This window comes from Puma concolor, chromosome A3, assembly GCF_028749965.1.
Source record: "Puma concolor isolate L17-30 chromosome A3, mPumCon1.1.hap2, whole genome shotgun sequence".
NCBI lineage: Eukaryota > Metazoa > Chordata > Mammalia > Carnivora > Felidae > Puma > Puma concolor.
The window spans coordinates 129630419-129656650 of NC_141669.1; the positions used below are offsets into that span (position 1 = coordinate 129630419).

At 53.3% G+C, this 26232-nt stretch overlaps 1 protein-coding gene and 1 long non-coding RNA gene across 6 annotated transcripts in view; one reads left to right on the forward strand and one right to left on the reverse strand.

The window, feature by feature from the left end:
* The first annotated feature begins 259 nt into the window (after positions 1–259).
* LOC147582790 (uncharacterized) lies at positions 260–3561 on the forward strand. Its single transcript, XR_015248783.1, has 3 exons — positions 260–335; positions 905–985; positions 1914–3561. It is a non-coding gene; the product is annotated as an uncharacterized LOC147582790 (long non-coding RNA).
* Positions 3562–17438: 13877 nt separating this feature from the next.
* Positions 17439–26232, reverse strand: part of UBE2V1 (ubiquitin conjugating enzyme E2 V1) — a 31727-nt gene continuing 22933 nt past the window's right edge. For all 5 annotated transcript variants that reach the window (XM_025932044.2, XM_086702472.1, XM_025932047.2 and 2 more), the window contains 2 exons: positions 20227–20352; positions 17439–19020 (listed from right to left, as the gene is read on the reverse strand). In XM_025932044.2, the coding sequence (XP_025787829.1) occupies positions 18874–19020; positions 20227–20352 (273 nt within the window). In that variant the 3' untranslated portion in view covers positions 17439–18873. The remainder of the gene's footprint in view (positions 19021–20226; positions 20353–26232) is intronic.

The window sequence follows — 26232 nt, forward strand, 5'->3', positions numbered from 1 at the left end:
GCCGGCCGCCCCGGGCCTGTGCTGGCCTCCAGATGTGCGCTGGCTCCAGCCGGCCGGGCCCCCCCACCCCACGCACAGAGGGGCTTTATCAAAAGCGGCTGCGAGGAGGGCCCGGGAGGCCGCCTGGCTCCAGCCTGCTGGCTCCGAGCCCCGGGCCTGCAGAAGCCAGGCGAGCCGCACGCGGGCTTTTGCGCCCGGGTCTCGCTCCGCTCCGCCGCCGCCCGGCCACCCGGACCCGGGGGGGCGAGGGGTGCAGCCCCCCCCCCCCCTTCCGGGAAACCGAAGCTCCAGGAGCCACCCGGAGGGGCGACGAGCCAAGAAGACTTCTTTTTCGCGTAAGCCTCCGCATCCCTGATGGGGGGCAGAGGTGACCCACCCAGCATAAAAAAAAAGGGCAAAACTCGGGAAGACTCACGGGGTGCTCAGGGAGCGACCAGAGAGAAGCCACGTGTGGGAAGGATACGCCGCGGATTCGGGAATGGCGATTCCTTGGGGGGTGGGGGTGGGGGGTGAGTGATGAGGGGGGGCTCCGTTCTCTCCACGGGTTTTTCTCTCTTGGGTTGGAGATGGGGGCGTCATTCTTCATACTTTCTTTGTTGGCCGGAACTGGTTTGTCTCAGAAAGGGGAGCAAACGGAGACTTCCTCCTGCTCCCACCCCTCAGCCCTACCCCTGCTTAGAGCTGTCTTCCATACCTTCCAGGGGGTGCCCCAGAACCCACGCGAAGGTCCGCGCACATTCTCTTTCCTATTTTTGTTTTTGTTTTACAAATAGCATTGAAATATACACTGCTGGGTGCCTGGCGGTTTTCTCTTAACAGAAGGCAGGGAGGCTTCCTGCAGCCTTGTGCTTTTTCACGGCTGTGTAGTATTCCATCGGGTTGTGGCCGGTCTTCACTCCCACAGAACCCGCTGCGCGGACACCCCCTGTGCTTGTGTTTGGGGGCTCGGGAGTATTTTCTGGACGATCAGCTCTTAGAACTGCAGGTGAGTGCATTTACTCTTCCGAGAGCCATCGCCGCCGTGCCCTGTGGGAGGCCTGTGTCCTGTAGCGTCCCACCAGCCGTGCCTCACCCACGGGGAAACTGAGGCACAGACACAGTCAGCTGTTCTTTAAGGGTGAGCAGAAATGCTTCACCTGAGTCTCTCCTAAAAAAACAAAACGCAAACAGCCAAAACACTTCTTTCTTGCTTTGGTTTCTTCCTGATTGCAAAAGAGAAACGTGTCCGTGGCAGAAACTTGAGAAAATACAGATCACAAAGTTAGAAAATAAGGCCTTCACCCTCCCCACCGCCCACCACCAGCCTCTCTGGCTGGACTCGCAGTCCCCTCCTCACTGGTCTCCCTGCTTCCAGACTAGCTCCCCCACAGTCCCTTACAGGTTAACAGGGCCATTTTGCAAAGCCCCACCACCGGGGCCATGTGGCAATTCTGGGGACGTTTTAGGTTGTCACAACTGGCAGAGGGGTGTGCTACTGGCATCTGGTGGGTGGAGGCCCCTGCTAAACATCCTGCAGTGCCCAGAGAATGATCCAGCTCCAAGGTCAATAGCACCGAGGCTGAGAACCCTATGTAACCGAGTCACGTCCTGTCTGTCCGGTGCTCAGACCTTCCACAGCTCCCACCTCACACAGGAGACAGCCAAGTCTCACAGTGGCCACAGGGCCCTGCAGGACGTGCCCCATTGCCTCCCCACCCTCCCTCCCTGGGCTCCGGCACATGGGCTCCTCCTTCAGAGCCTCCTGCCGTCCGTCACTGTCCCTGTCAAGTGTCACTTCCTCTGGGAGGCCTCCCTGACCTGTTTAATATTTAATATAATTTAATATCTGCCACTCCCTCAACCTTTCTGCCCTCTTTCTCCCTGACACTCGGCCCTGAAGTCTTACTGACTCGTCTGCCCCTCTCCCCATCCAGGACACCAGCTCCATGAGGGAGGGAGACGGCTGGTCTTATGCAAAGCAGCCCCCGGCACACAGTAGGTACTCTATAAGTGCTCATAGATTGGCAGTGGACGCTCCAAAGTCCTGATGTCTGGGCAGCGGTTGGGGACGGAAGATCCAGATGCTGAAAGTTGGCCCCTGGAGTGGAGGCCCAGAGGGAAGAGCAGATCCCCAAGGCCACCAGGCTGGAATTCCTACACCTGGCAGCCTCCCGGAGGCCCTCCCAGCAGCTGTGCCTCTGGCCCCCCGGGGCCCACCTCACCAGGTCCCACCCTGAGTTGACCAAGGGCTTCTCTCACCAGAGACGGCAGCAAAGATGGGAGGGGACTCCAAGGGCAACTCCTGAGTCATCTCCAACATTTATGGAGCACCAACTGTATGCCCTGCCTTGGACTGGGCAGCACAGAGATCGTACCTCAGTGACTTCCTGGGGGCCAGGGGTGGTGACTCAACCACCTCCCTGTCCTGAGGCCCTAGCTCTACAAAATTTACGGAGCATCTACTGGGTACCGGTGACTAAACTGAAGGTACCTGCCTACCTGCCAAGAGGGAGAAATTCCACACAGTGGATTTAGGGAGGAAGACAGTGCACTTTTCTGTTGACGCTTTTAATTAATTTTCTTTAACAGAAAGCAATCCTTTTGGAAAGAAGTAAAGCATTCCCAAGTAAGAAAAAATACAACCCTACCACCTACCGATGCTGGGAGGAAGTTCAGGAGGCCTCGGAGCCCAGAGGGGGCACCTGGGGAGAGGCTTCCTGGAGGAAACGAGCTCTGAGCTGAGGCCCCAGGATGCGCGGGCAGGAAGGGCCCTGTGGGAGGCAGCCGGCCGGAGGCTGGGGTGCTGATGTCGTGCACCCGGGCCCAGCCTTTGCAGCGTGTCCCCGAGCCAGCGTTTCTGGGGGGAGCTTCCTGTAGCCCTCGTCCATGTGATTGTCTCTTTCTGTCTCCCCGGCGCACTCTTGTGCTGGAACTCTGCGAGGTCACAGCCACTCTGTCTCATCCACCTGTCTGTCCCCAGGGCCCAGAGCTCACAGCAGTCACCAAAACTCCTGTCTTTCCAGGAGTCCAGAATGTGGTTTTATCTGGACATCAGTCTTTGCAGATGTCATTAGTTTAAAGACCTTGAGATGAGACCCTCCTGGATCAGGGGTGGGCCCTACCTCAATGACCGGCGTCCGTGTGAGGACAGGAGAGGACACACAGACACACAGATAAAGGTCACGTGGGACGAAGGCAGAGACTGGAGTGATGTGTCGATCAGCCAGGAAACTCTGGGAGCCCACTGGTGCCCGGACAGGCACGGGTTCTGTGTCCCGGAGCCTTGGAGGGGTTCTGGCTCTGCTGACCTTGGTTTCCCAATTGTCCAGAACTGTGGGCGAATTCGCTTCTCTTGTTTTCAGCCACCAAATTCATGGCACTTTGTTCCAGCAGCCGCCAGACGCGTGTAAGTTTTGCTCGTGTGGGTGAACAGGTGAGTGAAGGAATAAACCAAAAGCGGCTCTGGTGGCCATCCAGGGCCACTTGGGTGTGGCGAGGCGACTGCCCTCGTCCCCTGTGACTGGGCTTGTATTCTGGGGTGCGTGCTCGGGCTGTGGGGCTGGGGAGGCTGGAGGCCGTCCAGTGTGTAAGGAGCTCCCGAGGTGACTAGGAAATCGGGTCGTGTAGACATTGCCTGCCCTCCCCTGTCCCCAGAAGCCCGTGTCCACACCCAGCGTGGACGCCCAGCTTCTGGGGACCTCGCCCCTCCTGAGGCCCTTCAGATACACTGCAGCGAGTGCTTATCCTCAAATATGAATGCTCCTCGAAGTGTCCCCCCAAGTGACTCTCCTCATCTTCAGTTAGAGCCCAGGGCCAGGCCGCCGGGGGGATTTTCTCCACCTGTCCTCCCTTAGTTCTCCTGCCGGTCACTCTGAAGGTCAGGAGGCAGCGGGATGCAGGGGGAAAAGCCTGAATCCGGGCTCTGTGCTGAGCGATGGGGGGAGGGTCGCTCCTCTCTGAGTCTCAGTTTCCCCATTTGTAACGGGAAGAATGTCGCCCGGCTTCGAGAAAGCCGTGGTGGAGAGTGGATGAGAAGAAGCTGGTCCCGGGCTGGCGGAGCACCTGGCCGGTAGGTGTTTCTACGAGAGTGGGCTTGGGGTCCTGCTCTCCCGGGACATAGCCCTGGATCCTAAAGGGCGTTAGACCTTCCCGGCTTCAGATCCTTTCAAAGCCTCAGTCACCGGCCTGTGGCCTGTCCAGTGGCCCCACAAAGCCACCTCCACCCCCGAGGAGCCCAATATCTTTAGAAGGACCAAGGCTTGGATTTCTTGCCCATAAAATGCCTGAAATCAAAGCAGAGCTGAAGACACCGAGGGTTTTGAAGTTGGCTTGGGGCAGGAGGGGCTGTGAAATCCCCAGCGGTCTTGGCCTCTCTCCGGGAACCGTGTAAACAGGGGCTCCTGGCAGGAGGATAGTGGCCAGGTACAAGGGGACATCTGTCGTTTTAGCAATGAGCTGGATTCCAACAAAGACTTACTGGTACCCAGTTTTAGAGGAGACAGTTGGGGAGACTCAACTGACAACCGCCCTTTTTTCTGGTGTTAGAGGCAGGAAAGGGAGCCAGCAGCTGGGCCCTGAAACAAGAATTGTAATCCCTCCTCTGCCACTGACTTGCTGTGTGACGTCAGGCGACCTGCCCAACCTTTCTGTGCCTCAATTTCCTCACCTGCCATATAGGAGATAATAACAATCTCTCCCTCAAAGGGTTGCGCTGAGGGTAACCTGAGTGATTTTGCGTGATGCACTAGCCCAGTCCCTGGGCATGGTTGGCTCTCGGGCACCGACATTGTTACTGTCGTTTTTCCTAACGACACAGATGTGAGCTTCTCCTGAATCTAGCCAGGGCCTATTCTGCTTCAAGACCTCCACAGACATCATCCCACCGAGTCCTCCCCCCACGACGGGGAGGGGGGGCATCGTGCACAGCCCCAGGCCACAGCTGGTGACCAGAGAGGAAGGACTCTTGTCCGGGGGGTGCACAGCTGTCGGGGGGGCCCCGGGCCGCGATGTAAAAGCCCAGCGGTCTGGCTGCATCGTCCGTCTGTCCTCCTGATCACTTCTCTTCAGGGAATCTGAGGACCCCAGTGGGGGACAGAAAAGCCGCCCACGTTCCCGCAGGCCAGGGCGTGGCTTCTCCACCTTGTACCTTCGACATTCCGAGCTGGACCATCCTCCGTGGTGGGGCTGCCCGGTGCAGGGTCGTTAGCTGCCCCCCAGGGCCCTACCCACCAGCTGCCAGTAGCACCCCTGAGTTGTGACAACTGAAAATGTCTCCAGGCACGGCCAAGTGTCCCAGGGAGGGGGCAGCCCCCAGCTGACAAGGGCTGGAGTAAGGGTGTGAAATGTTGGAGGGTTTCCTTCTGGAGTCCCTCCCTGTCTACACATACACGTGCACAGACACACTTAAAAAAGTAGGGGCGCCTGGGTGGTGCAGTCGGTTAAGCGTCCGACTTCGGCTCAGGTCACGATCTCGCGGTCCGTGAGTTCGAGCCCCGCGTTGGGCTCTGGGCTGACGGCTCAGAGCCTGGAGCCTGCTTCCGATTCTGTGTCTCCCTCCTCTCTGCCCCTCCCCCGTTCATGCTCTGTCTCTCTCTGTCTCAAAAATAAATAAACGTTGAAAAAAAAAAAAAAAAGTAGAACATTTTAGGTGAGTCCTACATTTGCCCATAAAAATAAAGCTGGGTGGCAATCACATGTGCATTTGGCTTTGGCAAATCCATCCTCTTGGCGGGGGGCTGAGGCGAGAGAGTCGGATGGCGTGTGAATAGTGGGGTGCTCTGAGCTTGAGTCGGGGGCTGGGCCTGCCGGCTGGCCTTGGCCGTGGGCATCTTGCTGTGCTGAGCAAACCAAAAAGTTCAAAATCTAGGTTTTCAACCCACACACTCCTAGAGCCTCTGTGAGGTGCAGCAAAGAGCCGCCCGGATTCTGGGGTGGAGGGATGGAGGGGGGTGGGTTTTTGGGGGTGTTTGGCCTTTCACTGGGAGTTCTCTTAGGAGCCACGGTGACTATGCCTGGGGTGGGGGTGGGGCGCCTGCCTCGCTGGCTCCACACCCCACGTGGTGTGCGACAGGGGGCGTGGGTCTCTCCTGGCCACGCTGGACATCCAGAGGCCCCCCTTTCTCTGCCACAGGACCCCAGCCTAATCTCACTCTCCAGGCCAATTCACGGTCGACAAGGACGCACCGTTCTTGCTATTGCGGAGATGGGGAAACTGAGGCTCAGGGAGGGACCAGGGCTGCAGAATCCCAGGCCCAAACCTCTGGAACCCAGGTGTGGCTCCACATCTGGGGTGTGAGTGTCACTCCAGGAGCTCTGGGCCAGGCCCTCGCTGCTCCTTCAGGCGTCCCCTTGTCTGGACCCCCTCTGATCGATCCCAGGGCCCCAGAGTGGGGAGAAGAAATCAAGATGTGCCGAACCAAGAAGGAAATGAGGGAGGGAGGGTGGAGGTGCCCTAGGGCCCTGAGGAAGTGGCCCTGTACTCACTGTCCCTGTCAGTGGCCACCTGAACTTCTGCAGCGTGAAAGCCCCTGAGCCGACTGCCGAGGGAGGCCCGGGACTGATGGCTTCCTCACGCTGCGAAACCCACACTAAGGGTCCGTCATCATGCCCATTTCACAGACCAGGACACTCAAGGCCCAGAGGTCGGGTGGCTTGCCCAAACTCACAGAGAAGGATGTCAGGGGCCTGGGGTTAGAACCCCGGCTAACTGCTTCGGAGCCCACGTTTACCCACTCGCTACGTTGTACGGCTTGTGGACACGTGCACGGTCTCAGGTGCTCCCCAGATTCAAGGACCCCCCGTACCCGTCTCCCGGGCCCTCCAGGGGCACCCATCAGCCACTTGCCAGCTGGGCGTCTTTGGGCCACTGGTGCCCCTCTCTGGGCCTCAGGGGCCCCGGCCCCTCCCCCTGCCCCCACCAGCATGGGGCCGTGCTGTTTCCAGGAACCCGGAGGTGCTTCACTGAACCAAGTGCCCGGTGCCGAGTTCTGTGATTTAGCAGAGCAGAGCTTGCACGGCACGTGTAGGTTCAGCCCTGGCTGGTTGGCCGGGGTCGGGCTCCCCGGGCGTGGTTCAGGGCCCCGAGGCGGGGGTCCCTCTTCTGGCAGCCTGAAGGTCACGTATCTGTGATTTCGTAGGAAGTGCTGGCCTCGGGTGACCGTGTCACGGGGCACCGGCCGAGGGGATCTGGTCCCGGGCTGGGGGTGAGCGGGGGTTTGGAGTATCCCTCCTAGGGCTGAATTCTCGGTGGTGATGGGTGTGGGGGGTGGGGGGACTCAGGGCTCTGAGTCACAGTCTGTGGTCAGGCTGAGGGGACCAAGGCTCAGGGGCCAGCAAACTGCTCGAGGTCACCCAGCATGGCTGGCCTCTCACCACCTCCGGGCCTTTGGGAAAGTTAGGGTCAGAGGGGGCAGCAGGAGCTCTAGGGGCCAATGGACTCCCTTTAGGGCTCTGTTTCTCCTTCCATAAAATGGGCTTGATAAGTAGTCCCTGCCTCTTAGGGCTGGGGGAAGACAGTTTTGTAACGTGCCCAGCTTGCAGAAGGTGGCTCTTAAGGTTTGATTGTTATCCTTAGTCCCTGGGTCACCTGGCTCCCCTGCCCCACTGGGGGGCATAGAGGGAAAGCTCTGGACGAAGACAGTTTGGGTTCAGATCCCAGGTCTCGTGGGCCACACTACACTAGTGACTTAACTTCTCTGAGTCTCAGTCTCCTCATCTGTAGAATGGGGGCACCGACAACATCACAGGATGGTGGGGAAGAAAAGTGATATGGGGGGTGTGATGTATTTCAGGCACCAGGATTTATTCAGTCAGCGCTGAATAAACTGACCTCACCAGGCTGGTCAAGGAGCTGACAGTCATGGGGTGGGGGGTGGGGGGCAGGTAATTATGGCAGCATGACTGGTTCAAGGCCACACTGGTCAGAGTGAATCTCACTGTGGCTCAGAGCTGTGTGATCTCGGGCCAGTCACTCAGCCTCTCTGGGCCTCAGTTTTATCCTGTTAACACAGGAAGACCCCAAGGTCATGGAGCAGAGGGCTGAGTGGGGCCTGGGGTGCGGTCACATCTGTGCTCAGCGACCAGTGCAGGGCTGCACCCACAGGGAGAGGCAGAGGCTGTCGATGACTCCCAGACCATCGGCCCAGGTGGCTGTGCCTATAGGAAGGAGACCTTTTCCTAATTTGAAAGCACGGGCCTCCCTGTTTCTTTTCATCCATGCTGCCTCTGGGAAGCTCAGACACGGGCCACTGCAGCCGTCTGTCCTCAGCCCCGGCATCTGTCCCCAGTCCCAGCTCTTCCCTCAGCTCTGGACCCGCCAGCTTCCTTGACCCCTCCGTCTGGCATTGCACGCAGTGGAATATACCCAGTGCTGAATGGCCCCCCACAAACTGGCTCCTCCGAGCCTCCCCCGGGGCAGGAGAAGTCAACGCCGGCCTCCCTGGGCTGGGTCCAGAGCTGGGGGGGGTCTCTGCTCCACCCCCCCCCCCCGACCCCCGCGCCCACCCCGTGTGCTCCACTACCCCAATAGTCTGGTTTCCGTGAATCCGAGAGGCCATGGAAATCGACTGGAGAGGTGCACAGTGTGGAACAATGTCCGTCTTGAACCAGTGAAGCATGGCGTCCGCCGTCCAGTCACTTCTTACCCGGTGCCCTGGGAACACCTGCGGCAGCCCCGTCCTCTCCTCCCTCCGCACCCTGGTCGTCTCTGTCACCTCCGCGTCTCCTGCTTCCACCCTCACCCCCATGGTCTGTCCTCTGCATGCAGCTAGGACTGAGAAAACCCGAGTCACATCCTGTTCCTCCTTTGCACAGTCTCTGTCTCCCTCAGAGAAAAAAGGCAAATCTTTACAAGGCCCTGCATGATGTGTCCCTTGTCACTCGGGCCTCATCTTCTCCCTTATCTTCCTCGTTCACTCTGCTCCAGCCACACCGGCCTCCTGGCTGTTCCTGCCACAAATCAGACATGCTCCTGCCTCAGGGCCTTTGCACTGGCTGTTTCCTCTACCTAGAACATTCCTCTCCGCCCCCTCCCCCCCCCAGGATCCACGTGACTCACTCCCTCGTCTTATTCGGGTCTTTGTCCAAATGCCACCTTCTCAAATAGCAGGCCTTTCCTGCCCCACGCCAATCACCCCCATCTGCCTACCCTGCTTTATTTTCCACCATAGCATCTATTGCCAACCAATATGCTACATAATTGAGTTTTTACTTATTTTTTCTTCCTGTACCCCCCTCCGTGGTCACCCCCCACCCCCCAGAATGTCAGTTTTATGAAGACAAGTGTTTCTGCCTGTTTTGTTCTCTGCTATATCCCCCGGGCCTGGGGCAGAGCCTGGCACCCAGTAGGTGCTCATTAAATACTTGTTAAATGAATGAATCTGGAGGTGTGGATGCTGACACATCTGTGGGTTATCTGGGGAGCCCTGGGGAGCTCTATGATTTGGAATCACTCTATAAACTGTAGAGTATAATACTTGCTGGATGCCACGGCTGGGTCAGCATGTTCTCAGTTGGGGTTTGTGGGAAAGGGGCAGCTGAGGGTCCTGGTGTTTAGTCAGATTCCCAGAGCTGGGTGCTGATCAGGGGCCAGGCAAGAAGGGGAGGCAAGGGGGCTTCTGGGTCTGGCTTTAGGCCTCTGACCACAGTGTCAAGTTAGTGGAAAGAAAGATCAGGAAGGCAGTGGGGTCAGTGTGGCCGGAAGTGGCCGGCCCAGTCTTCTGGCCTGAATTATCTGGGAAGAAAAATAATCACATTCCAAGGAACCCATGGCTTGGGCGCCAGAACCGCTGTGGGGGTGGGGTGAGGAGGCGAGAGGCAGGCCTGGCTTGGGCAGGTGGCGGCCCTGCCTGAGGCTCAGCGAGGTCAAACGGTCAGGTCGGGGTGACCCAGGATGGCTGGCACTTGGACCAGGCCGGGGGAGGTGCCCCCAAGTTGTGAATGGCTGGGGTGTGGCCACCAAGGGGCAGGTCCTGGGGAGGGGAGGCCACTGCTATAGACTGGGGCGCAGCTCGGGGACCACCTCACGACAGGCGGTGTTCACTCTCATCCCCCAGGCCTTGGTGGGGGCACCTGGGCGCACAGAGGGGGTTACTGACCCTATAAGCCACAGATAGGGCCCGAAAGACCTCATGGCCTTTCCTAGAATGGTCCCGAGGCCCAGACCTGGGGAGGATGATTGAGGTATTGTGTTCCAGACCCTTTTCTGAACTGTCTCATTTATCCTCACATCACCTCGTGAGGTCACCCCGTTCTTCCAGGCGCACTGGCTTCCTTGCCGGTCTGTCATCCCACCAAACTCATGCCAGCCTCAGGACATTGGCACCCTCAGCTCCCTCTGCCAATTCCTTCCCTAACCTGCACTCAGCTCAGATGTCACCTCCTTAGAGATCTTCTCCCCACACCCTTTCTCGTCTCACATCAGCTCACTGTGCTGTTTTTACCGCCCCGATCCAGTAGTTAAATTGCCTTATAGACTCATTATTTCCCATGTCTCCTGTGCCTGGAACGACAGCTGGGTGAGGGCAAGGGGCTTCTCTGCCCTATCCTGCCTGTCCTGCAACCCCAAGGCCTGGCGCAGAAGCCCTCCCAACATCTGTTGAATGAACCAGTGTCAGACCTGTCCTCTCTCTAGGCCTCACTCATGAGTGGATGCACCAACATGCTACCTTTTAGGAAAGATCTCATTTCATCCAGGCTGGACTTCAACACAGGACAAGGGTGGGGGTGAGGGCTTCTGTGGCCCCAGATCACTGCCTTTCTCTGAGGAACGGCCTGATGCTCTCGGAACCCTTGACAAGCCCATGCGGACTCTGAGCCTGTTTCTAGAACATAGAAAAGGGGGCTCAGGGCAGATGTGGGGGATGTCTTGGGGCTGTGCAAGGGCCCTTAGAAATGGAAAACCCTTCCCAGCCGGGCTGCATATGAGGCCAGCGCATGTGAGGGAAAGGCCTGGGACAGAGCTAATGAATCCAGGGCAGGAGCAGCAGGACCCCAGCAAGCCCTGGGTCTGTTCGTTCGTTCATTCATTCATTCATTCATTCTTCATCAGTCATCACCCTCCCCTGTGCCCAGCACGGGACCCGGCACAGCACATCCCTGTGTCTCCTTGTTCATCTGTTCACAGAATGCCTGCGCTGGGCCAGGCACCGTGGACGTTTGCATCTTCCCACCCCAGGGCCTTTGCTCTTGCTGTTTCTTTTACCTGGAACTGTCCACACTGCCAGGCTCTGGGCACAGCGGTTCCTCCACACACTTACAATCACCTCCTCACAGAGGCCCTCCCTGCTCAGTGCTGCCCTCCCATCCTGTTCCTTTACTTGTGTTTAATGTTTCGAAAATGACCTTATCTGTGGTCCGTCTCCCTTATTCAGTCCGCAGCTCCACGAAGGCAGGAGTTGTTTTGTTCCCTGCTGTGTCCCCAGCAAGCAGGCAGCAGGTAGAAAGCATGCAGTTAATGCTTGTCGCTTGTCGAAGGAACAAACGAAGGAATGAACCAGTGAATGAAAGCTCTACTGGGAAAGCTCAGGGATGGGGTGCGGCTCCTAACCGAACCCAGAGGGGGGGTGACCAGCAAACTGAAGCCACAAGGAGGGCGGCTGGTGGGCAGGTGAGGAAGCGGAGGGACGTGGTTTTATCTAAAGGCAGCATTAAAAGGTAGCTCGGGGGCGCCTGGGGGGCTCAGTCGGTTAAGCGTCAGACTCTTGATTTCGGCTCAGGTCATGAGCTCATGGTTCTCGGGGTCGAGCCCCGCATCAGGCTCTGTGCTGACAGTGAGGAACCTGCTTGGAATTCGGTCTCTCTCCCTCTCTCTCTGCCCCACCCCCACTCACACTCAAGCTTTCTCTCTCTCTCAAAAATAAACTTAACAAAGATACAAGGTGGCTCAGAGGTGGCAACTGGTGGTTAAAAGTAAAAAAAAAAAAAAAAAGCCTTTAATCCATTGCCACCATAAAAATTGAGGTTCTTTACTAAATACTGAGGTCTGGCTTCTCTTTTGAAAAATCAAAAGATGTGGCCACCCTGAGTCCATATTCCAGAGCTGAATATGTCAGTTTTCCAGTTCGCAGCGGCCCCCATCAAGCCTTTGAAGCATTTGGGTTTGCGACCCCTGAAGCCAGAGGCAGCAAGGGTGTAGCTGGGGTAGAGCTCCTCCGGGTATGGGGGGGGGGGGGGCGGGGAGGTTGCACCCCCCCCCCCCCGTGTTTTCTGCAAGTCTCCCTTCGCCAAATGCACGCAGGCTCCTGAGAGCCCTGCTCTGAAGTGGTCCCTCCCTGCCCAGAGGCCACATCTGTCAAGGTGGGGGCCTGGCTGGGACCGGAGGTGTGGCCCCAGAGCCCGCGCCTCGGTCTGCAGCGCGCGGGCGCCCTCTGCTGGCCGATGCCGGGTGCGTAGCTTTGAGCCGGAACTCGTTACAAATGTCCGCAGACCTGGGAAGTTTCTTTCCTGTTCTGCTCAGCGTTCAGGAGCTAACGTTTCCCGAGGGTTTGCTGTGTGTTGAGGACTGTGAGAATCCCACAACACGTAAAACCTCCAGTACTCCTTAGAATAACCCTGTGAAGTAGGCAGAGAGAGGTTAAGGAGGCTGCCCAGGGCCACACAGCAGGTAGACGGATGAGCTGGGGTTGGCCCACCTGACTCCTGACCCCGGGGGTTCGTCGCTGGGGTCGTGGGATACATTACGTGAAGATCTCACCTCTCCTCACTCCTATGCTTGCATCCACACAACCACTTACAAGCTTCCCCTGGAACCAAACTCAGCCAGTCCCTCCACCAACTCACCCATCCACCCTGCTGTCCAAACATCACCCCGTGAGTTCATGGAGGGGCAGCCCAAGGCCTCACGGACCATCGAGGCCCTTCCCTTATCGCTGTCCATGGCCGGGAGAGGAAGGCCCAGGCCCAGCTCTGGGGAGTAACTCACGTGCTCTTTTAACGGGTTTCAGCTTTGGCGTTGCTTTTTGGTATGGGGGGCACAGCATGGGATAAAGCGGATGAGGCCCTCACCTGCACGAGGTCCGCTCCAAGGAGGGAAAGAAGAATAACTGAAGATATTGTTAGATATTAGTAACTGCTCAGAACAAAACACAAGCGGGTGCTGTGCCCAAAGGAGGACAGGGCGTGGGAAAGCCTCTCTTGGGAGGATATAAACGAGCCGCTATCCTGGCGATGGAGAGCCAGCCACACAGAGAAGAGCGTGACGAGCATTCTAGGCTGAGTTTCTGTGTGGGGAATGGCCTGTGGGGGCTGGGGGGGTGGGGGGGGGGCCCAGGGAGGTGATGGCGACTTGGGCTGGGAAGGTACCGGTGGATGTGAGAGCCGGCTTCTGGAAGCAAGAAGTTTCTTAGTGCACCCACCCATCGGCACGAAGTCTGTGCCCTTCCAAGCACTGCCGGGGGCAGGACACGTCAGGACACATCAGGACACACACCCGCGTCACGCAGCAAACGATGGGTGGTGTCAGAAAGCCGCTCTGTGGGCCGCATGCCTGTCTTCACCCCTATTCATTTACAGGACCCTGAGGCGGACGGGCCTTGAGGAGGGACTGAAAACGTCCCCGGCTGACCACAAGCGAAGGTTTCCAATTTGAGCTACTTGTACCGCAGGGCCCTCGATGGCTGGTGGAGGTGGCCTCCCATCAGCTAACCCTGCCAAGAACACCAGACCCGTCCGTGTATGCGTCAAATGTCCATCTCAGACAGCGAGAACTCTTTTATGTAAGGCACTCTTACAAACTGGTAGGAAAAACTAACAAAGAGGTCACGGTTGGGAGGGAAAAACATGACTTCTCAACTTGAGAGGACCCAGCCTCTCACCTAAGAAAATGCGCAGGAGACTGTGGAATAGCCAACTCAGCTCAAAGATGGGCGGGCAGAGAGGTAAGATCAGAGGGACAGGGAGGGGAAGAGACCCGTCCTACATTGCTGATGGGAGGGTGAGATGCTATCCCCTTGGCAGGCAACTTGAAAATGACACTAAGTGCCCACGTCCTTGGATGGAGAAGCCCACTCCCGGGACTTGACTATGCAGATGTGTGCACGCACACCCACACGCACCCTAAGGCTGGTGAGGGCTGCAAAACGTCAGAGACCGCCTGGGTGCCCATCAGGGCCGGGGGAGCGGGGTGGGGGTCCACCGCCTACTGGGTGCTCAGCGGCCGTTCAGAAGCACACGGCTCCTCCCCAGGGACCTCGGCAGGTCCCGTTTAGGAAGAAAAACCTGCAGGGGGAGAGCAAAGTGGAGGCCACGTTCCCGGTCGTGTTAAAAAACAAATGGTGGGAAGGAGGTAGGGGAGTGGAGGGAGGCCTGGTTTCCACCGGATCTGAAGGGCCCACGACGCAGGTGCTGGCCTGGAGATGATGGCTCAGAGGCCAGAGAGAACTTCACCTTCCGCTCTACTCCCTTTCTGCTGTTGGAAGTGCTTCCTAGGTCCGTGTGTTCTGTATTTAGGAAAGGCAAAGATGGGGTCTCCGGCTCGGGTTGGCCCGTCGTAGGTTTGCACATCAGTGTTTTCAGCGGGGGATGCGATGTGGCGACTGTCCGTCACCACCAGTGAGGCCACCGCCTCTGTCCTTGCCGCAAGTGACCATACGGACACCTTCACATCTTAACATTTGTGGAATTGGGACGTTCCTTGTAATCAGTAGTGTCTTACATTTAACAGCGACAGCATTTTTGTCTTCGTGGTACATAAAAACGATGGCACGTCTCACAGTGGGACTGCATTGGACTCCGTGAAACACGGGTCTGTTTTTCGTGAATTCTGCAGCAACTCTCGGCTTCTTAGAAGCTTCCACCTGTGCTACAGGTGGTGCTGCCCATGCTCTGAGGACCCACAGTAAGCCCGTGGGCGGGGCTTCCAGGACCACAAGCCTCCCAGGGGCCAAAGGCCACCGTGATAACAACCAGGGGAGGGCCAAGGTGCAGCTGGTGACAGAGCCGTCTGTCCACGGAGCTCTCTGCTGTGGCCCACAAGCTGTGAAGGTCTCTGTTCTACGCGGGGAGTGAAGTGGATTCCACCTAAAAATCTGCATTCACAGCTTCTCTTACAAATCAAAGAGCTGGCATTCGCTGAGCCCACATCCCGAGCACTGGGCAGCACCTCCATATTCACCCACCCCCGAACCCCGACTTGTGGCCCGTGCCTTCTTGTTCACGGTGGGAAGTCCGGCAGCAGCAGTGAGGCTGGCTCCGGCACTAGGCCTCCCCTCTTCCAAGGTCACCTCCCACCAGCCAGTGGAGGCTCGGACTACAAGCAAGGGCAGGTAGCCTCCTGTGATCCCCACAAGAAGGCCTTCGGGGTATGTTATCACGCCTCACAGCTCAGAGCTCTGTGGCCCGTCCAGCCCCCGCCCCGGCGGATTGGGACTCACCCTGGAAAGACACGCTTTCACAAGCTGCCCTTCCTTAGAATTTCCTCCTCGGCTGAGGAAGGAAGGGGACAGCCCTAATGGCAAGCCATCGCTCCCGGGGTTCTGATGAGGAGTGTGGAGCAGACACAAGCAAGGAAGGGGGACGTGGCTTAGCGTCCACGGGCTCCCGGGGCGCGGGGGAAGAGTACGGAAGGGCAAGAGGCGGAGCCGGGAGCCCCGACAGCCGGGGTGGACACAACGGCAGACCGCGGAGCCTGCCCCCACCCGAAGGGCTCCAGGACTTCCCCGACAGGACAAAGACACACAAGGGCCCTGCCGTCACTCCAAGATCGTGGTCAAAGGTCCCGGGGTCCTGGAGACCCACCGCGGGTTTGCTCTGGGTGCATCAGAGGGTGTGCTTTCTCGTCCACTCTGTCAGGTCGCCGTGCAGACCTCCGTGCACCCGCGGACCCCGCGGTTCTACCCAGTGAAAAATAATAGATGTATCTTCTTTCTTTCGAGAGCACAGACCCGGCAGGTCCGAGCAGGCCACCTGGTGAAGCGGCACACCAGGCCCCCAGACGAGCGCGTCTTCCCTGCCCTAAATCTAGGCCCGACCTGCAGACCACCTGTAAACCCGCCGGCAACAAGGAAGAGCAGAGCACATGACCGTGGCACGTAACTGCAGATCAGACTCAAACAGTTACCACGAGACTCGAGCCGAACTTCCAAGGCTCTGAGGTCAGTTTTGTCAGCCCGCTGAGAAGGTAAAAGGTGCGCGCTCCAGCTTCTGCGACGGCTCCTCCTTCCGGAGGCCACACAGCGCACGGGAGCTGTCACCTTTAGATCCAGCCCCGAATCTGCCTTGGGGTTTCCCGGCAGCATTGTGAAATAAGTTGAGAACCTCCCGTCCTTTTCCTCCCTCGGGGGAACTGAGGACGGAGGGCAAAGAACCCACACGGGTCCCGGCCAACTCCCTGCAGGGGAGCTGAAAGGCAGTGGTTCACTCCACAGGACTCCCAGGGACCATCTGGCAGGAACTCGGGCTGTGCTTTCTGGAGGATGAGGCTCTGACATCTGAGCTGGCCCCAGCAGCCACAAGAGAACGGCCCGGCCCCTGCCACAGGACACTCAAGTCGTGCCTGCCGGCGGTTGGGACCACAGCAGGAAGTTCAAATCCTGGATAAAAACAGCCGCAGACACGTTTCCACTCCTTACACAGTAGAGAGCAGACAAACTGTCAAACAAAATTCTGGTCTCACGCACCAGAAATCCATGTGAAAGTCCCATTTTCCCCTTCCCAATAGACTAAATCCAGCCAGTAAGTACGCACTACAAGGGACTTAACAAAGCTACTTAAAGGAGAGCACCACCCCGCCTTTTTCACTACAATCTTCTAGGACAGGGGTTGGCAAACTGTGGACCATGGGCCAAACCCGGCCCACTGCCTGTTTTTGTACAGCCCCTGGGTGAAGGAGGATTTTCACAACTTACCTGATAATCAGGAATACTATCTTTGAATTCTGATGAAGCAAAACGTTATCCCCCCCAAAAAAGAATTCCATTTTTTTTTCATCAGACTTGTAACATTACAAAAAGGATTGTACTCAATTATTAGATATTGAATTTCATCAATAAAAAAATTTTGTGGGAATCTGTTTTCTCTCACTATACGAATAAAACACTTACATAGGGTCTTCCTTCCATTTTGCCTCTTGGCCCACAAAGCCGCCCAAGGATTTACTGACTTAGGCCCTCAGTGGAAGAAGGTTTGCCGACCCCCGCTTTGGGAACATCAATTTGAATCCCAAAGCATCCAAGACATTAAATCTTTCCTAAATTACAAGCCAAGAGGAAGAAGGGCACAGCTTCTTAAATATTAACGCACACTTTTTTTTTTTTTATTATATTAAAATCAGGCAATGGTCTGACAATAAAAAGGCTGCTTATGGAATACTGTTATGTTAAACTTTACTTACAGGATGTTAAATCCTTAGAACTAAGGTTTCCCCCAGAAAAAGATTAATGGAAACATCGATTGCTTTTCAGACTTGATAGTTGCTGCTTCAAAAGGTGGTTTTACACAAACACTAAATTAAAAAAAAAAAAAACTTTAGAACACAATGAATCGCTTTTATTTCGGTATGCATCCACATCTCAGCATTTAGTGGTCCTGAACAGAAAAGTGGAAATACGCAGCAATTTGCCAGGAAGTCAAGCCCGCCAATTTCGGGGATCTGCTGTGCACACCGAGTTCTTTTTCAATCCCTGCTGAGGACTGTGAGAAACAGCAGCACCAAAACCAAAGTATGCACCGAATTCAAGGTTCTTTTTGTTCCAGTTGCCACATTCCAAACTAGACCCAAACGGATTGCAAGATGACCACATGAGAACCCTGTGTAAAACTTCTTCAATTTTTAAAAGCAAAAGCAATTACAGGAAAAGAAAATTCATTCAGAGGGATCGTGTGTGCTTACAAGTGTCTTCTGTGGCCTTTCTCCAAGTTTAACCACCAAGAACTTTGAGAGCTGGCAGGTGTGAGTACCCCTGGTGACTGTTCTTTTCACTTTATCAAAACCTGAGCTAAAAAACCGCATCAGCTGACGATGACAGCAGAGGGTGGCAGGGCTGAGGACCCAATATTCATTCCCAGGCTGGTGGAGAGTGAGTAAATGTGGTTCCAAAACTAAACGAGGGAAGTCAGAGACTCTTTCCAACCTTACCTGATGGCTTCTGGCCAAAGCAAGGAAGTATTGTGGAAAGTGTTGGGTGGTGATGGTACAAAAAGGGAGTTGAGGAGGAGGAAGGAAAAAGCAGCACCCCTCGATTAAGGTGGGGGAGAAGATATGGGGAGAGCCCTGAATTCCTCACCAAAGGCCAATTTCAGAGGGGAGCAGAGGGGGTTACAATCTATGCTTCGGCCAAGGGTGGTGGTGGAAAGTGAAGAAGGGACAATGGCTTGGGGGGGGGGGGTGTGGTGGTGGGGGGCATCATTTAAGACTTAAAAAAAGCAGGGGTGCAGCTGGAGCACCCCCACACACCCAGCAGTAGTCCCACAGGCTGTGACCTGAAACCTTCACACCTACTCTAGCAAGCCACCCCAAGCTGGAGGGCTGTTGCAGGGAGGGAGGGAGGGAGGCAGGGAGGGAGGCAGGGGGAGAAGGGGAGAAGGCAGAGACCCCAGGCCATGTAATCAGCAGCAAGGTGATTGTGTGATGTGTCTTTTCACAGTTGAGTTAGATGTGCCCCACCAGTTATGATGGGAACCAATTTAAATATACTTTCTTGATCCCAGAAGTTCAACTATGTGGACAGTGGTTACACTTGACAGGATGATTTGTTATAGCACAACTTATATATTTTAAATGGACAAAAAAATTAGTATCGTTTACAGTATCTTAAGATAAATTGCCTTTGAATGGGAGCTTCCTTTCCAGTACTTTGAGGTCTACAAGACGTATCTAGAAAATTTACTACTGTGGAAAATGAAGACTGCTTAAATCGAATGGGAGGGGGGTAGGGGAGGGCCTGTGGTTTTTCTTTTTGATTAATTGCTGTAACACTGTCCTTCGGGCGGCTGAGGGAGTTTCATGTTTTCTTTAGACATCATTAGACGCCGGAGCTCTTGCAGGACGACTTTGATGCTATATGAATTCTGCCATTTTGCTAGCACTGATATGGCTCTTGGGTCCACCTACAAAAAGGCAAACGAAAAAAGTACCGTCAGGCTCTCAAACAAATGAATCGCTACATGCTGGAGTTAAGCTACCTACACGAGTGAAATGCACTTTTCAAGCTGAACGTGCCAGTCACACAATGAGACCCGACACGCAGAGCCTCTGCATGATCCCCTCCCTCCAGTCAGTCTGTTTTTCTGTTTGTGTCTCTGTTTGGGAGAAGGAAGTCTTGGATAAGTAGAGCCACCTTTAGAGAAATGGCTCACACACTCGGCGAGACTCAACCCAACTGGCTCTAGAACGGTGGCCTCTTCTCTTGGGCTGGCTGCTGCAACTGCTCACAGCCTGTCCTGTCTCAAGTCTACACCCTGGTGGACGATAACGACGCACAGGGCAGTAGGACAGCCAAGGCAGGCGGTGGCCCAGGTCCACGCTCTCGTGACAAGGACTGCCCCAGAGTCACACTCTCGAGTTATGCTCGCAATTCCAGAGGAAATTTTCCAAAGTGTGGGTAGAGTTCCGGGTTCTGGACTTCAGGTGGAATTCAGATATGACCTTAAACCCTGAACACACAGCAACAAGGCTCGTCTCTTCCCAGTCTGCTTTCAAGTCTTCTGAGTACCTCAAAACAAAGGCTTAGTTCACATGATGTTAATGTGTAAAACCCTTCAACCCTTGCTGATTTTCCCTTTGAACGAGAGCAGGTCTCAAAGGTGCAAAGCCTTTGGCAAGAAACACACGGAGGAAGAATGTATTAACATCACTTTGATTTTGCAGCATTTACTGTACTGTTGCTGTTACTGCCTTCTTACGACAAGTGACACTGGCTTTCCGTATATGGTAGTAAAAATAAGTATAAAACGAGGCCGTTAAACAGAAAAAAATGCTATGTACCACAAATAAGGCTCAGGAAGTAAAAGTATGATCCTGGATAAGATTTTGCATCTCTGGGCCTTGGTTTCCTCATCTCTACCTCATGAATAGAATGAGCCGATATGTCCAAGTGACCTGCACGGTGCTGGCCCAGAGTAAGTGTCGTATGAGTGATGATTTAAATACAGCTGGGGAACAGGCCTTCGCCCCAAATCCGCATATGTTCATACTGCAACGCATTTCATCATCAAAGAACCAAGGAATACACGGAATGAGGGCCAAAGTGCCCCTGATGGTAAACACAAAGCATTTCTCAACCCAAACAAGTATGGGCAGGAAAAACAACTTACCACTCCATTAGAACTATTAACTCCATTCATATTAATTTTTGTTACAAATCTTACAAAGGGGGGTGCTTCTGGGTATTTAGGTCCACATTCTATTTTAAGGCTGTATATTCGGTTTTCATAAATTGTCTGGAAAAAAAAAAGGTACAGAGACATCAGGCAATTACAAACCATGAATTCAAAAAGGCAGATCTTTTGAAACCCCATTTATTCCTGCCTGCAGAACTGGTGCATCTGCCTTCTTTATACACAGGCTACTTGTTACTTGTCAAGTTAGTAGTAACTAGTCTCCACACTAGTGTATATGAACTCTGGTCTCGGGGGGGAATAAAAAGACAGACAATTTAAAACAGTATCATTGAAATTTTGAGTTAGTATTAAGTCCAATCAGATGGACTGGTTTTTCTATTAATTTCTCTACCTTGCAGATCTGTCCCATGCTCTGGGAATGGTGTGTAAGGAGTATTCTTTACTCCGGGAAGCAACACTCAACGTCTGCTCACGCCAGGGACATCAGCCAATGCATCAGATGCCACTATGTGCAGAGCAGAGAAGAGGCAGCTCTTCGCTTCAACATTAAAGCAAAGTCAGAGGGCGCGGATGCAGACGCGAGAGCTGCTTCCCCGCTCCATCATCCGTCTGGGGTTGGGCGCCACACGAGGGAGCTCAACTGCTAGGTGCCGCCTCTCCCTGCAGGCATGACACTGACCTGAGAGATTACAGGCATTTAGTGGGTGAGGCGGGAGGCTAAAGATACCAGGCCCGCGGAGGAAAAACCTGTCCTTCAAATGCTAACGGGGGCTCTGTAGAAAAACACGGCAGAGTCCGACCCCCCAGGCCGATGGACTCCTCGCTGCACTGCTGCTGGCAGGCTGTTCCGTCTGCCTAGAGCGCCCTGCCCCCACCTGAGCTGCCACACATCCACTGAGACCCAGTTCAAACATCACCTGGTCAAATGTCACACAGGACAAGCTAGTCCCAGCTTTCTGTTCTTTTATGAAGTCCCAGTGTTATCATTTACTTGCCTGAACACCACTGTGAAAGGTGATGCCTCTCCATAATATTGGCCCCCTTGAAGGCAGAGGCCATCCACCCTCCAATAGGTCCCCCTCGCAGGCACCAGTGTTCCCCTCCCCAGTGCCTGCTGCACCAGTAAAGGCTCCTGTGTAAACAGCGACATCTAGCTGTCTTTGGGGGAAACAAATTACAGAAGACGTGATTTAAATCCTTGAAAGCAGTGTCTAAACAGTGATCAATCCCTAACAAAAAACTCGAACGTGTTTTAAAATTCAGGGGCGCCTGGGTGGCGCAGTTGGTTAAGCGTCCGACTTCAGCCAGGTCACGATCTCGCGGTCCGTTGAGTTCGAGCCCCGCGTCAGGCTCTGGGCTGATGGCTCAAAGCCTGGAGCCTGTTTCTGATTCTGTGTCTCCCTCTCTCTCTGCCCCTCCCCCGTTCATGCTCTGTCTCTCTCTGTCCCAAAAATAAATAAACGTTGAAAAAAATAAAATAAAATAAAATAAAATAAAATAAAATAAAATAAAATAAAATTCAGAAGGCATTCATGTGGGGTGCCTGGGTGGCTCAGTCAGTTAAGCTCCGGGCATGGTCTCAACAGTTGGTGGGTTTGAGCCCCATGTCGGGCTCTGTGCTGACAGCTCAGAGCCTGGAGCCTGCTTCAGATTCTGTGTCTCCTCTCTCTCTCCCTCCTGTGCTTGTGCTCTGTCTCTCTCTGTCTCAAAAATAAACACTAAAAAAAAAAAAAAAAAAAGAAGGCATTCATAATATCCCCACAGGAACCTTACACATCCATGTAACAGGGACTCCAAACTGTGACAAACCTAAACTCAATTCTGGATTTCCACCTACCCTCACTCAACCTGCTCTTCCCCTCTTCTTCCCTTGTACGTGGCACCACCATCTAGCCATCAGATAAAGCAAAACCTGGCAGCCACCTAGAATTCCCTTTTCTCTTACCCCTTACCTTCCAATCACAAGAAAAGTCTCAGCTTCCACCTCCAAGAGAGATTCCACACCCACCTGCTTCCCTCCACCACGCACCTCCTCTCAAGCACCCCTGGTCTCTGCTCTCTTGCTCCCCCTACAATCTGCTCTCCACATAGCAGCCTGACTGACCTTCCAAAAGCAAGAAGTGGCCCGGCTGGCCTAACCTCTCCAGTGGCTGCTAGTGACCCGAGAAGGAAGCCCATGTTCCTGGGTCAGACCCTGCTGTGCACCCCTGCCTTCCTCTCTTTTTATTCTTCGCCCCATCTAGCCCCAACTTCTCTCCACCTTGGGGCCCCGAAACTGGTTGCGCCTCTGCGTCCATCCTAGCTCTTTGGCTCAAGGGCACCTTCCTCTCAGAAGTCTTCCTGACTCCCCATCTGAAGTCTCATGTCAGACCTTCTTCGAAAAACTCAGAACAAGAAGGGCAGGGGCCTCAACCGAATTGGTACTCAAATGTTCCTGGACTTGAATATTGCTCTTTACAAGTTAAAAAAAAAAAAAAAAATCAGTAAACACAAGAAGGAAGCCAAAGGGACTTATGGAAAATACGATAAAAGGTCTATCCTTAGCATCCAGCATGGTCTCATTAGCAACTACTCACTCAGCAATATCTGTTAACTGTATGAGCCCAAGTTCATCTCTGGATGTGTCCAGCATTCATGCTCAATGGTTTGTCACACAATTGAAAGACAGAATCTCTTATACAGAATAGTCCCTGGGGGCATGGGCTTGTGGTAATTATCAAAGTAAGTCTTTTTAAAATATTGGATCTACATTTTGGAGTTTCTGATGCATCAATTTATTCACCTGTGAGAACGTTTTACAGCTTATCAGCCTCGATATACTTTTACTAATCATTCTATTAACAACGACATCAAAATGGTTAAGAAGGTGGACAGCTTGGTAACAGGTTTCTGATTATTCCATACATTAAATCTCGTAGCTCTTGACACTATCAAGTCTAATTTAAAAATAGGCATTCTGTGACGCACTTCCTAGAAAGCAAAAAAGAAATACTAAATTCCTGACCATTGACATTCAACTGGCAATTTCACTGAAACCCACGAAAAAAATGCCTCAAGTCAAGTGAACACAGAGACACCAGAAGGGTCATTAAAAAGCCCAAAGCAAGACTTTTGTAGAAAACAGGGTTCTGGTTTTCTTCTTTTGTTCTGTTTACTAGTGCTCCAGGGACCTGCTAAAGGTTTCACTGAAGAAAGGAAATGTGCCCCAAGAGGTGCTAGAACATGGTACCTCTGTGAGGAACACTGTTCCAGATTCATCGTTTGATCATGAAACGCTTTCCACCTTGTTGACATGGCTTGAGCTTTATGGGGCAATTTGGTAGTGCCTATCAGAATGAGAAACACGCAAGCTTAAACCAGCAAAGCCATTTCTAGGTATTTCCTACAGGCAGACTCATACTTATGCACAAAAATGTGGAACACTGTCTGCAACAGCAAAAATAACTGTAAACAATCAAAATGTCCACCTGCAAGGGACTGACTCAACAAATTCGGCATATTCATAAAATCGGGTACCCTGTCGTCTTTTCAAAGACTGAGGCCCAGACAAAGACTGCCAAGACGTGGCTCTTGGTACAGATCAAGGTGCAGAATAGGTACATCCTATAAAAGCAGGCAGACACCTCCCTCCAAGTGTGGCTATGTGAATGTGCACACGGGTTGTTTCATGCATTAGACACTACGAGCCCAGAGCCTAGAGATTACAAACTTCTCCTGGGCCTAAACTATATACAGGAGATAATCCCAGCCTAATCATGATGAAAAACATCAGATAAATTCCAATACAGACATTCTACAAAACACCTGACCAGTATTCTCCAAAACTGTCAAGGGCAAGAGAAACAAGAAAAACCTGAAATTGTCACAGCCACAGCCACCCTTGTGGGACAGGATGACAAAATATAATGTGGTATCTTGAATAGGATTCTGGAACAGAAAATAGACACAAGGTAAAAATTAAGAACACCTGAATAAAATATGGACTTTGGTTAACAGTAAGCCATCCGTATCTGGATCACTGGTCGTAACAAACGTACTATCCCAACATAAGATGCTAACAACAGGGAAAGGTGGGGGGGGGGAGGGGAACACATGGGAACGTTCCATACTACCTTTGCACCTTTTCTTTAAGCCTAGAAGTATTATGAAATAAAATTTATCTTTAAACTGTATGATACATGAGAAAAGGAAAAGGTACTGACTGCAAAAACAAGCAAAATGACAAAATCTCAGTATATAAAAAGGTGATTCAGGTCAACCAGACAACTGCTCCTCAGTTGAAATCTGACGCAGGTATACACAAGTTATGTGTGATGCACAAGGTGGGCACATGCTATGTGAGAACGAGCGGTGGGCCCTTTAAAAGGTGAGAAATCCTTAATGGAGTGGCTCTGAAGATGGGAAGGAAAATGCACAGGAAGAGGTGTGAGGGGGGAGGTACTGAATGCTGCTCCCAGTTAATCTGGAAAGCGGGGATATGGCAGGAAGGGAGATACCGCACTAGGTACTTTAACAGAGAATTTAATATAGGGAAGTGGTTAAACAGGTGTCACTGGACTGAAAAGGCAGAAAGGGATCCGAGCTAACACAGAGGGAACAGGCAGAAAGCAGTGGTGTCCCTTGGCTGGGGGAACAGAGGGAATAAGCCAGTTTTTCAGACCTAGAGGCTCAGGGTTACAGGTCTCCACAGCTGAACCCAGACCTCTGAGGAGGCACTGTGGGCCAGCTCTGGGAGCGCCCCCTCGAGTTGGATGGAGGCTGAGACCCACTGCTGATGCTGGGATGAAGGGCCATTACCAGAGTGGCTCTGACAGAACAGGCCCTTCTTCTTGCCTTTCAGGTGCTCTCCTGTGTCCCTGATTGGAGGAACCCAATAGAGCACCAGCTGACAAAGGAAAAATGTAGTTTGCAGAGTCCTGGCCCCAGTATTCAAAGCAGAGCTGAGAAAGGTGGGCTTAGAGCTTAAACCGGCACCTGCAAAACACCCCTCCAGACAGTGATGAGACACAACCTTCCTTCGTACCAAGCCTCTCCCTCTTCCCACCGGCCACCAGGGTATCCTTCTGAGCAAGCCACTGGACCCATCTTCAGGTGACATTAATTATTCATTTCTCTGACTTAATGCCGGCACCACCTGAATATTCTTCAACCTAAAGACTAAACTGTCAAGTTAACCACACAATCATCTAATGTAAAATACAAAGGAGAAAGGAGGCACTTGTTCCTGTCCATTAGATTTCTCTTCCTGCCATGTCAGCCTACATGAGCCCCTCATTGTGACATTGAGAGCTGCTCTGACTTCTAGCGTCTTTTAATGTCCCCAAGCATTTTCACTGCCTCCTGGGACCACTCCTCCAGGTGCTTGGTTCTGACGGGCCCGTGCCCCCCAAGTCTTCCTGGCCCCAGGGCTAAGTTACTGTTTCCTGCTGCATTAGCTCTGTGCTCCCACACTGTGCCTTTTCTGCTTTTGCAGTCCAACACCAATTTGATCACCTTCCTTTATTAAATTAGCTTTCTTGAAATACCTAGCATGGTTTTCTCTTTTCCTGACACAAAGAGTTAAGGGGAACAAAGTAAACTTCTTCCTTTACATATTCTGTATTGTTTGAGAATTTTTATGAGGATATATTCACGTATCATACATGTCACATAAAGCTTTTTAAAAAGAGACAGATCAACTTGCACTGATATGGAAAGACTTCCACCATCTGTTATGTGAAAAACACGAAGCTGCAAAACATTGTGTAGAGCAAGGTCTCATTTTTATTAAAAAGGATATGCATTTATGTTTGTGTACCCAAAAGCAAAAGCCAGTAGGAACACACACAGTCTGTGGGGAGTATAATGAAATGGGGGAAAGGCTCAGTCTTCTTTTAGTTCACACACTTGTGTAATTATGTTTCGTTCTTAAGCATGTGTAGGGACTTTTAGAGAAGTACGTGTATAAACACACACCCAGGCTCTAACCACGTGTATGAA